Source organism: Carcharhinus amblyrhynchos, chromosome 3 (assembly GCF_965287045.1).
Source record: "Carcharhinus amblyrhynchos chromosome 3, sCarAmb.v2.hapA, whole genome shotgun sequence".
NCBI classification, from domain to species: Eukaryota; Metazoa; Chordata; class Chondrichthyes; order Carcharhiniformes; family Carcharhinidae; genus Carcharhinus; species Carcharhinus amblyrhynchos.
The window spans coordinates 60,588,281-60,601,206 of record NC_137326.1 but is presented as its reverse complement, the minus strand read 5'-3'; the positions used below and the strand labels follow the sequence as shown (position 1 = coordinate 60,601,206).

The following is a 12,926-nucleotide window of genomic DNA, read 5'->3' as shown; positions in this document are numbered from 1 at the left end:
GCTGTTTCTTTAGTTTATTGAAAGCCAAAGATTAACTGGAAGACAAGTTCCAAGGCTGATCCTTTTTTAGTAGTTGGTGTAATGGAGCCAGGATGGAGGCAAAATTGAGTGTAAATTTCCCATAGTAGATTACCAACCCGAGAAATGATCTTAACACCTGGGTGGGGTTGGGAGCCAGAGCAGCTTGAATCGCTTGTACCTTGTCCTCCAATGGGTGTAAACCAGATATGTCACTTGGTCTTGAATACATATTTTTTCCTTCTTGGGCATATGCCTTGGAAAGTCAACTTAAAACGTCCTCAAGATTCTCTAACTGAGATAGACCTTGCAAAACGTTCTCCATCATTAGCTGGAAGATTGAGCAGCTGATGATACTCTAAATGGCAGTCTAGTGTATTGGTGAAGGCCTTTATTTGTATCAATTGTTGAATATCTCTGGGAATCCTCATCTTGCTGTAATTATAAGTATGCATGACTCATATCAAGTTTTGAAAATGAGAATCCTCTTGCCAATTTTGCATACAAATCATTGATCCAAGGGATTGAGTATTTATCGAGCTATGAGAAACAGTTTACCTTTTGTTTAAAATCCCCACAAAGGCAGACTGATCCATTTGACTTCAAAATTGGTACGGCTGGAGCTGCCAATTCCCAAAAGTGGGCTGGTTTGATGATCACTTCACGTTCCAGTCTTCAGATTTCTGCTTCAACTTTTGGCAAATGGTATTGATCAGGCCTTGCAAAGTCATGAAATTGCTTCCTGGTCAACAAGTAAGGTCATCTTGGTTCCTTTGATAGTCCCTAGACCAGCCTGGAAAACTTTAGAGTATTTAAGCAGGATATCATAAAGGCGGCCATTCTCCAGCTGAAAGATGTTGAGGCAATCTAGGTGAATTTCTTGCAAACATTTTTGCCCCATTAGGCTTGGTGCTGAGCCTTCTGCTACAATCATTCATAACCAAACCAATTGCCTTTCATAGGATATAGGGACAGAAGTTGTACCCACAATTCACAAAGGTTTTCCAATATAGGTTCTCAGTTTTGCTGAGGTCTTGATTAAAGTTAAGGGTTGGAGTCCAGAGTGGATTTTAAGGAACTCAGGTTCTCCGACCACCTCTATTAGTACCATAAGTCCATTTAACCATATGTTTATCTTGATTGCATCCAATTTGGACATTGATATGCAATTTAATTTTTCTAAATCAGATGTAGATGGACCTTCCAGGGTTTGAACTCTCCTAGATACCAACCTATGAGCTGTTTTGCTCAATCTAAGTCTTGTAGAACTTCTTTACTGTTTCAATTCTGCGTACTGGCAAGAATTACAATGCACTCCCAGGCGAAATTCTAAAGGGACTTGCAAGTATTTTGTTGCAGTTTGGTTTTGCTTTGAGATTGTGCTGTAAGCTGAAGTGGCGTTATGTATATCTAGATACTTCCTGAGTGAGGCTATGCAATCACCTGCGCTCAAGTGGAGGTCCCTGAACTCAGTCAAACTGGCGTGAATGTCTACTTCCATTGGGATACCTTGCAATTCATATGCTCCATTTACAGAATTTTCCAATCATAAGGCCAGCTGTTGTGCCTGTTTGAAGTCCAGTTGAGCTTCAGCTAATAGGTGTTTTTGAATAGTTATGTTACCATTCCCACATACCAGATGGTCCCTAAGCATCTTGTTAAGGGTTAAACCAAATTCACATACTTCCACCAGTCATCTTAACCCAGCTAGGAAACTCATAACAGATTCTCCTGACACTCGATTGCTGAGTAAAAACAATAATGTCTCAGAATTAGAGGTGGCTTGAGGATCGCAGTATTCTCTAACTAGTTCAGTCAGTTCTTGAAAGGTTTTAGTATCAGATGCCTCAAGGAATGTTAAATCCTGAATGTCCACAAATGCTGAAGTGCCACAGGCAGTCAGAATTACCCTTTGTTTTTAGTCTGCCATAATGTTGTTCCACATATTGGGCTCAATTCTCGATGTCAGGGTTGAACGAGTCTAGTTTTTCAAATAAAGGCACAAAGCACAAGAATGGCTGACCCAACTTCAGCCAATTGTTGCAAGTGAGTTCCTTGAGGGTCATGCTGCTGAAATAACTCAGCGGCATGATCTCTTAATTTCTCCTATGATTATCCAACACTCTGTGTTCATGTATCAATCATCTTTTCAGCTTTGCTTCAACTTGTTCATGTCCTCAACTATTTCTCTTGTAGTATTTCTGATAAAAGAGACACACCATTGAAGATTTTTGGATTGCACACAACAGACCAGATCACATGATTATCAAGAGTAACAGGAGAATGACAATTTACACCAGATGAAAAGAGAATGCTGATTGGATGGCAAGTGAACTCTGATTGGTAGTGGCAATGCCATGGAGAACTGTATAAATTGTTGGTTTTGCTGCTACACAAAATCAAGAATGAGGCCTCAAGCAAGGAGTGGAGATTAAGATATCCAGTATTGTCCCAATTTTAACTCAAATTAGGAATGATCAATGAGTGATGGCAATTGCAATGAAATCAGAAGCCTCTCAATTTGGATAACCAGAACCAAAATAAGAATTATTTAGAAAAGACAAAGTTGAATAAACTCAATCAAGATTGTCACCCTTCAGTGGATTCAATAGATTACTTGCTTTCCCTCACTATTTCACTCCCTTGTTAAAAATTCACTCTTTGGATTTGGGTGCTTCTGGCAAGAAGCATTATCCATTCCTAATTGCCCTTGAGAAAGTGATGGTGAGTTGCCTTCTTGAACTGCTGCTGCAATGCGGTGTGGGTATACCCACAGCGCTGTTAGGATGGGAGATTCTGGATTTTTATACAGTGATAACGAAGGAACGGTGATATTGTTCCAAGTCAGGATAACTTGAAGGGGATCTTGCATATGGTCATGTTCCCATGCACCTGCTGTCCTTCTCCTTGTAGAGATTGTGGGTTTGAAAGTTACTGTTGAAGCAGCCTTGGTGAGCTGTTTGTGGATGCTACACACTGCTGCTACATTATGTCATTTGGGGAGAGAGTTAATATTTAAGGTAGTGGATGGAATGTCAATCAAAAAGGCTGCTTTGGATGGTGTTGAACTTCTTGAATGTCGTTGGATCTGCATTCATCCAGAAAAGTAGAGAGTATTCCATCACTTTCCCAACTGTGCCTTGTGGACAGGCTTTGGGAATTACTCGCCTCAAAATTCCCAGCCTCTGAACTGTTCTTGTAGTCACATATGGCTGCTCCATTTGAATTTCTGGACAATGGCAATCCCTGGAAATAGTTGGGGATATCTATAAAAATAAATCTAATCACCTCTTGTGCTGCCAGATGTATTGATCAGCCACCCATTATTCTTTCCTTCAATTATTGAGATGAAAGAGAACTAAAGATGTGAGAACACACAGCATTGTTACTAAGCAACAGAGTACACATACTCATATTTTATAGCAATATCAACAAACAATGAACATGCTGCTACATAACAACTAAACAATAACCCACAGTATTGTTAGTGAAAGATTAATTTGCTGTGGAATAATAGACTGGCAGGTGGGAGGCAGTCAGCAGTCCCCACCTAAACAGAAGCAGCTGTGGCTTAACAAGCCATGAGAGTGAAGTTTCTAGATTAGTTTCTTTATTATCGCAACCCTCTCCCCACCCATAGGACTGTTCTGTCTTCTTTACAAGTTGATTCATGTTTCTGAAAGAGTTTCTTGTGTTTTCACTGCTCCGGGAGTAGGACATTTCTTGGTTATTGTTAACTGCTTCAGTTGTTGGTCCTACTGGTAAAGAAAGCATGTATGGTGCCCTGGAAGTGGAAAAACTGTAAGGAACAAAATGACATCAAAGATGTTATTTTCACCAAACATAAATCAGGGTTCCATCTCAGTGACCCAGATTTGTAGTTTCTATCTCAACATAGCAGCTTTCAATGTGCCAACCACTCCATCCCATTCTTTAATTTACTGCTTCTAATTAATGTCAACTCCAGTAAATATCTGTGTTACCATCCCCATATAGACCAATAACTTTATAAAATAGATTTGAATTTCCAGTTACCAACTCAAAGTTTAACATGAAAGGTTTCACATTTTCAGGTTTTTACTGTAACAAACAGAATAAAAACAACATGAACTAAACATTGTTTCGTGGACAACTAATACACTAAGCTACAGAAAAAAAATCACCCTTTGTTTTGTATCATGACCAAAAATCACGCACTGCATTTACATATGACACTGAATTCTCTGTGGAATTGAAGTCTCTATAGGACCCAGGACAAAGATACTCCCAACTTCTGACAAGCTCACCTCTAACCATTTCAATGAGTATTAACTATTCATCAGAAGTTGTTTCCCTCAGTCTTCTGAGAATCGAGCTCCTGCTAATATTCTACCTTTTTCCATTGCTCGCAGCGGCTGTTTTTCTGTCTCATTCTCCACAACACTCTTGCTTTATCTAAGGTCTCTGAATCAGTGCTTTACATTTGTTTCCAGGCTTCAGTAGGACTTGACCTGGAGTTCAGGCTTACTGTCAACCAGAACTAATTGGAGGTCACATATTCCATTTTATCTCAAATTGAAAGAGAGTTGAAAACATAACCAAATTACAAATACCTCACACTCATAACACTTTTCATAGCTCACCATGTTTCATCGTAGTTACTCTGAAATATATTAAAACCTGTTTGCTGAAAATGTATTTTGCTGATTGATATGCCATTTCCTTTCACTTCTGAACAAGTTCAGCTGCAAAGTGAGTTTAAGCTAAAGTTTATTTATTAGTGTCACAAATAAGCTTATATTAACACTGCAATAAAGTTACTGTGAAAATCCCCTTGTCACCACATTCCAATGCCTATTCGGGTACACTGAGGGAGAATTTAGCATGGCGAATGCACCTAACCAGCATGTCTTTTGGACTATGCTTGAGGGCACAAAGGATTTTAGTTCAGGTAGGGGCTTCATTGCATTTGCTATGCACATCTGGTCAAGGATTTCTGAAAAGAGGTCTTTAGTCACAGCAGCTCCATTTCCAACCTTTACTGTCAGAATATTGGATATTCCAGCATGATTTGGCTTTTGTAATTTGGTAAATGTTAATGGAACGGATGGCTTTCCTGTTCGAGATGCCATGAGTTGTTTTTAGGGATTTGGATGGCTTGTGTGCCAGTGATATCCTGCACATTTGAAAAGTCTGTCGTTTTTTTGGGTATGCTATAACTGCTCAAGCTGCTGCTACTACCCTTGGGTGAAAATGTTGTGTTTCCTCTGGCTAACCAGCCTTCTGTTCCTTTTTCACACACTGGTGAACAGGAGACCAATTGATCTGGCAGCTGTCCCTGACGGGGGTTTTGGAAAAATCTTCTGGCTTGGTAATGTACTTGTGAGCTATCCACACCTTCGCAGTCACTGTCTCTGTGATAGAAGTTGTCTGAGGTCAGGCTTTGAGGAGTTGGTACAAGTCAATTTTCAAATGGCACATCCTGATAGATGCACTTACGTCTGAACTCACAGCTCCTTAAAATGAGGTCAAATACCTCAGAAAACTCAGATACAATTTCCAGAAGCTTCCCTTTCTAGAAAATTTTAAAAATCTTTCTTAGGATGTGAGCATTGCCGGCTAGGCCAACATTTACTGTCCATCCCCAATTACCCTTGAGAACATGACTGTTTTCTTGAACTGCTGCAGTCCATGTATATGGCACTGGTAGGGCTGAATCTGGAGCCCTGCGCACAGTTTTGGTCCCCTTACTTGAGGAAGGACATAAATACATTAGAGACTGTTCAGAGACAGTTCATTTAGATTGATTCCAGGGATGAAGGACTTGTCTTAAGAGGAGAGATTGAGCAGTTTAAATTGTTACACACTGGAGTTTGGAAGAATGAGAGGAGATCTAATTGAGATATAAAAGGTGTAAAGGAAATTGACAGGGTAGATGTACAGTGAATGTTTCCCCTTTGTTGGACATTATAGAACAGGAGTCCATAACTTTAGGCTAATGGGAGCAGATTTAAAACAGAAAAGAGGAGGAATTACTTCACTCAAAGGGTCATAAATCTATGGAACTCTACCCCAGGGTGCAGTGGATACTTGAACAGTAAACAAGTTTATGGAAGAGACAGCTAGATTTCTCATTCGATAAGTGATGAAGGGTTATGGGGAGTGGGCTGGAAGGTGGAGATGAGCTAAGATCATATCAGCCATTATTGCATTGAATGATGGAGCAAGTATGAAGGGCTGAAAGGCCTACTCCTGCCCCACAGTGCTGTTAAGGAGAAGGTGCCAACATTTTGGCCCAGCAACAATGAAGGAATGGAGATATATTTCTAAATAAGGATGATGAATGGCTTGGAGGGAAACTTACTTGTCCAAATCCAGGAGTGTGTTAGAAGCTGTCATACTCAGCAATTGGTTCGCTGCAAGTGAATTTGGAGTCATGAATAAGATGGCTGTGGGAAAGGAATGAGGAAGAGTCGACCTGTAAAGCAAAAACAGCTTCCAACAGCAAGAAAGAATGGAATAAACAAACTAGGCAGAAGACCACAAAACAGATGTGCTGGAACTTTACTCTCATCACATAGCAGTCCCCCATATGTACATTCTAGGAGATTGAGGTACAGATGAGGAAGCCTAGGATACTGATGGCATTGTCATGATCAGATGACCATGTTAATTGCCCTTATGAGAGCTAGCATAGAGATTATGTCAAGCCATGCTAGTCAGAACTTCATACAAACCAGCATGTTGATTTACAATAGGTTGCCATGATGAGGCGAGACTCACAACTACAACATCGCATAGTCGTGGCCGTAGGGGATTTTCACAGTAACTTCATTGCTGTGTTAATGTAAGCCTGTTTGTGACACTAACAAAATAAACATCTTAGAAACTTTTTTTTGAGCAGACATTTCAAGAGTCACCAAGTGCTAATTTGGTCCATTGCTCTGCACTAAGCAATTGGAGAGTGAGAAGTATTACCGAGGTAATGTTAGCTGGAAACACAATCTCAAAATAACGTTGCAAGCCGGCATGAAAGTCAAAGGTCCCTGACGATAATTTAAACTGTAAGCGCCCCCAAATATGATAGTAATAACATGGAGCTCATTGAAAAGTTCATTTCATTGAAATGACTCCAAGACCAATCACATTTAAACATATAACACTTTATTGCAGCTCCATCCGGAGAATAAAAAGAAATTACAAAATCTGTAACATAGCACCCTATTTTACCATTTTGATTCTAAGTGATGGGTGGACTTGAAACTGGGAATGTTTCAGGTCTGACTTTTAGATCCATTCTCAGGCACCCCCATATGCGCTCTGCCTGCAAAAATGTCAGCAAGCCTGAATCACACTGCATGGGGCGGGCGTAACGTGGCAGAAACCCTGCAGCTCTGATCGGTGCCTCCAACTCTGCATGCACAGAAAAAAAGATAGAATAAAGCTCCACTGCACATTGCTCCTGGGTCAGATAATGCCACCCCCTGGCCCTCACAGACATTGCTCCACCCCCACAACATGACTGACCCCCTTATCCCCCCACCAGCCCACCATCCAGACCAATTGTTCTGTGCCCTCTTCTCCCCACTGATCTCAGGCAGAGTGACAGCAGTCCCCTCTTTCTCCCCACTGATCTCAGGCAGAGAGATCCACCCTCCCTCCTCTACCTTACAGATATCAGGCAGAGTGACCCCCTCACCTCCACCCCAGACCCTCTCACACAAGGCCTCCATCTCCTCAGGACTCCAATGGCTGTGTGACACCTCCCTGTCCCCAATCACTGAAGCACTGATTCACCACCCCATTCCACCTCACCCCCTGCCCATTAGCATATCTGCAAGTGCTTACTTGCCTTCCCCTCAATGCTAACAGGCAAACTGCATGTAACTTGCTGAATGCTCCGCTAAACTACCTGCAGCTGTTCTGCTCTAATGAGGGGCAGTTCCATTAAAAACACAAGAATGGACAGGCAGGCACTACAGAAAAATGTGTGCACAACTATCACCCCCCCCCCCCTTTCTTCTGAGAGCGATCTGGACAGGCTACTGGATGCTGCAGACACGAGGCGGGACACTCTTTCCCCCCAGGAGGATGCAGACCCGGAGGACTGATGGAAATGCAGCCTGGGAAGCAGTCGTCGCCTCAGTCAGTGCCGAACCACAAAGCAGTGCCAGAAAAATGTCAATGGCCTCATCCAAGCAGCAAGGGTGAGTGCTGAACACCATCTTGCATCTCCCCCCAAACCTCCACCAGATCCTCCCATCCCCAGCACCTAGCATGCTTCAGTTCCTGACCCCCAAACAGCTCCTTCCTATTCCCCCCAAGAGCCCCACTGCGCTTGCCCTCTAAGGGCCATCACCCAATTCTCGTCAGGAATCACAGCATCATTTCTTTCGTGGCTCCTTCTGTTTCCACAGAAGACTGACCAAAACATCTGTGAGAGGGCGAATTCAGGGGATGGTCTGCCAGGCCTCCAGGTCTTCACCCCTTTGAAGAGTGGGCACTGAAGTTCTTGAGAGAAGGGAGATGTGGGCTGTCATCATGGTCGGGCTGCCGTCAAGACATGAGTGCCTGTCATTCCTCCACTCACTTTGAGGCAACTTCTCAGGGCACGAGTTTTGGGTGCAAGGAAATGTACGAAGCATGTTTATTTGCACAGAGAGGGTAGTGGGTGTTTGGAACTTGCTGCTGGGGAGGTTGCAGAAACAGATACAATAGTGACTGTAAGGGGCGTCTTTACAGTTATGAGAATGGGAGGGGATTAGAGGCACATGGTCCCCAGAAGGGTGGGGGGTTACAAATCAGATGGGCAGCCTGGTCACTGCAGGCTTGGACGGCCAAAGGGCCTGTTCCTGTGGTGTAATTTTCTTGGTCCTTTGTTCTATGTTCAATGGAGACATGTGAATCACATGTTTGGCATCCCGGATTTCTCTCCCTCCCTTGCACTTAACCTTGTTTCCTGTGTTGCAGGGACACATCTGGATGCAGTGGGGTCTTTTGGACTCGAGGCCTCTACTGCAGCTCCCACCCATCCTGGTCAGGACAGCTCGGATGAGTCTTCGGAGGATATGGGGGAAGGGATCTCTGAGGGTGGCAACATTTTGGTGTCAGCTTCCACCTCACAACTCACCATCCCAGATACTGACATGTCGGTGGGCCAGTTATTGTTGAGGCTTCTGGGTCACTCTCTGGTGAGCACAACACATTTAATATACATGGGGTGGAAGATGGAACATCAGAGGCCTCTGGCATGTGGGGCCTGCCAGAAGCAAGGACTCAGCTGGCCCCAGGCTATGTGCTGGGGTCTCTGAGATCACTTCTCCATCAGCTGCTGGAGATGCAGCAACAGAGCCAGGGAATGCAGGAGGGGCTGACGGTCACACTGGACTGACTGCAAAGCTGCAGGGAGCAGTCTCAAAGCTTTCAGGTGAAGCAGCTTTTGTCTGTCTTGCATCTTTCCCAGGCCAACCCAGCAAGGGTGGCATCTGCAATGGAAAGTCGAGGGCAGGGGATGAGTGGCAGGCTCCAAGCGATGGCTGAGTCACAGCAAGCCACAGCTGAGGGACTGAACAGGATTCTCGAGGTTCTGCAGCCCATGGTTGAAATGCTCAAGAGCTTGAGGGAGACACAGTGGGACAGCGCTGAGACATAGTGGGCCATGGCAGCAGCCCTTGAGAACGTGGCCCAATCGCAGAGGGTCAAGGCTGAGGGGTTGCAGAGCGTGGCCCAGTCTCAGAGGGCACTTCATGCAGTCATTGACAGGTGGGTCTCAAGTGGCCATTGCAGAGGGCTCGACCACCATGAGTAGGATGCAGATGGTACTCCAGGACTGGCAGCGCCAAGTGACGCCAGAACTTCTGGAACTCTCTGCAGAAACATCGCCGTCCCATGGAGTGACCCAGGGGTCCACGGGAACACCAAGGGAGGAGGAATGGATTGAGTCCATGCCAGAGCCTTCCAGAAAGAGACTGTGGCTGTGGCTATACCTTCTGACTCCCCACTTCCTGACAACAAGGCATCTCAGGGGCAGCTGGACGAAGAGGGTGTCATGGAAATATCTCAGACACCTAGAAGCTGACCAAGTCCCTCAAGGTCCAGGGCCTCCAGAAACATAAGCCACCCGCCTCACAATCAATGGAGCGAGGTAGGCAGTTGGCCCCCCCTACCTCTGATGTACATTCTTGGGTATCACTGAGACCTGGTGGTCGGCCATATAAGGTTAGAAAGTCGTATTTGCACTGAGGTGGCATGGTGAAGGGCTGCACTGGTTAGAAAGGTATTTAAGCACCTTAATGTTTTCTGTTCACAGGTTTTTATGTTAGAATGTCTTATTTAAACACCTTTATTGTAATTAAATATTTTTTCACCACCCACCTGTGATAAATTTGTCTCAGATTTGTTTTGAATAGGAATCCTCTTCCGTTGATGATCACCAGAGGATTGCTTCATGTTAATGTTGGGGAGTTGGGGAGACTCCTTAATGATGTGTCACTGAGAACAGGAATCCACTGGTTCTCCAGAACCCACAATTGATTCCCTCCTGTCCCCCACCCCACCCACCTCAGAATTCTGTATGGGGCTTTCAGACTCCTTACCCACTACACAGATGTGGATTCAGGTGCCAGCATGCATGCTGTGCTCAAGTAGGAGACAGATTAGTTTGCTCCAGGGCATCATCATAATGGTGCTTAGCGAGTCATCATCACCCCCCTGTCTACCAAAAAACTTGCTAACACAACGTACCCATGCTCACCAGTCTGGTGTGAGAGTGTTGCAGGAGATAGAAGGAATTTTGGTTATGGGGATGTGGAAACACAAGCCCCTAGTGACTGATCCGCCTGGTGATCAGGGCCTCCCTAGCCACCCATGAATGCCTCATTTGAACTGCCAGCCCACCAGCACCTGCGTAGTGTTCATTGACATGCTCTTCCTCTTTTTCCTCCTCGTCCTGATGGTCACCCTCCCCAGTGAAGCCCAACTGGTCAGCCTCCACATCCTCCTTCTCCTTCTGCAAAAGGTCACTTCTCTGCAGAGCCACAACATACAACCAAAAAGCAGGAAGAGATGCTAGGGCTGTATTGGAGGGCCCTGCCAGAGAGGTCCAGGCACTGGGGTTACATTTTGAGGAGCCCAATGCACCTCTCCATTATCATTCAGGTGGCTACATGGGCCTCATTATTGCGGGTCTCTGCCTTAGTTATAGGCTTCCGTGTAGGCATCATCAGCCATGCCTGATGCAGGTGACCCATATTACCCACAAGCCACCCTCGTAGCCTTGGGCTCCTCCTCAAATGCCTCCTGACAATGAAGCTGACATTCATGCTGCCTGGGTGTCTTGCACAGACATGCATAATGTTCACATTATGGTCACACTCACAACATTCAGGGAGTGGAACCCCTTTCTGTTGATGAATCTTTGCAGATTCTGTAGGGGAGCCTTGAGTCAATGGCCCCCTGAACGATAGGCATCCCCGCAATGGCTGCAAACCTTGCAGCCCGGGCTTCCTGATGGGCCTGGTCCAGGTTAAATTTGATATATTGCACAGCCCGAGCATACAGGGCTTCCATGACCTGCTTGACACAGATGTGAACAGCTGACTGGGAAATACCACATACATCTGCGCTAGGGGTCTCGAAGGAGTCAGTGGCATAAAAGTTCAGCACGGCTGTCAATTTGACAGCCACCGAGAGTGGGTGCCCTCCCACCCCAAGGTGCCAAGTCCTGCAACAGGTGGTACAAGTATTGCACTGTCTCCTTTCAGAGGCAGAGCCATCAGTGGCACACTGTGTCTGACGTCTGTTCAAATGACACTGGTGCACGGAGCTGCCGGAGTCTCCACTCCCTCCTTCTCCTACGACCCCCTCTGGATGAATGATGGCCACTTCCTGTCTCTGGTGGTCGCTTCACTCTACTCCTGCAAGTGGTAAGATCTGGGACTCCTATGCCTGCAATTCTTCCTCCAGCTCCTCCTCGTCAGCTTCTACAGCAACCAAAAGAACAGGAAGATCAATCTGTTGCATTGCAAAAGCCATCTCATCACTCTGAGGGGAGGAAAGGGAGGTTAGAGATGGAGAGGAACACATGTACAAGTTAAAGAATGCTGCTTGCCCCTAACACAGCAACAGTTACTGTCCATACTGTCCATTCCTCACCCACATGCCCCCCACAATCAAAGCTCCATGAAAAGTTCAAAGGCTGTAACAGTGCAATTTGCAAGGGCTCTGTGCACATTCTTGAGCTGGCAGAGTGCAGAATACACTAGAACCCACAGCATCCACAAGATCCGAGGTCAATGCTGAGACCCAGGTTCATGCTGCAAATCAGACATCAGACACCCTGTTGAGTACCAGTCCCTCCACTCACCCGCCCCTACCCACCCCTACGCACTCGCAGAACCTCCTTCGACCCAAGAAAGAAAATGGCCGCAACGAAGGACCCCTGGAAGTAGCAGAGAGCCTTTGAATGCTAGGCACTTACCTCCTCACTTCACTGATGGCACGCCTGATATAGCATGTCTGTTTTGTACCGATTCCGGATTGGCGGTATTAAAGGGGGAAGTGCCGGTAAAGCTGGACATGCAGCCCATTAAGTCAATTGAAATGCATGCAAATGCATTTAAATGACCATCACAAATGTTTCAGGCATGGTCCCAATGGTGGCCATTTTCAGATCTTGGTCAAAGGGGAACCGCTGAGGATCGCACTACTCGCCTCACGCCCGACTTTAACAAGTTTGCGCACCTGAAAACAGGCGCAACTCGATGATAAAATCAGACCCTATATGTCCACAGACCATTGAAGATGGCAGGACAGGTGGAGGGAACAGTTAATAAAGTATATAGTATTATTATTAATTATTATCCAATAACAATGAGGTCCGTCTGAATTTATACAGGATGCTAATTAGATCTCAGCTGGAATACTGTATA

At 45.1% G+C, this 12,926-nt stretch overlaps 1 protein-coding gene across 1 annotated transcript in view; it reads right to left on the bottom strand.

The window, feature by feature from the left end:
* The window catches only part of LOC145341186 (cadherin-related family member 4-like), a 103,918-nt gene extending 92,353 nt beyond the window's left edge, over positions 1-11,565 (bottom strand). The window contains exons 1-2 of the mRNA XM_080186109.1: positions 11,458-11,565; positions 10,894-11,023 (exon numbers count right to left, since the gene is read on the bottom strand). Coding sequence (XP_080042235.1) covers positions 10,894-11,023; positions 11,458-11,565 — 238 coding nt within the window. The remainder of the gene's footprint in view (positions 1-10,893; positions 11,024-11,457) is intronic.
* Positions 11,566-12,926: the final 1,361 nt, after the last annotated feature.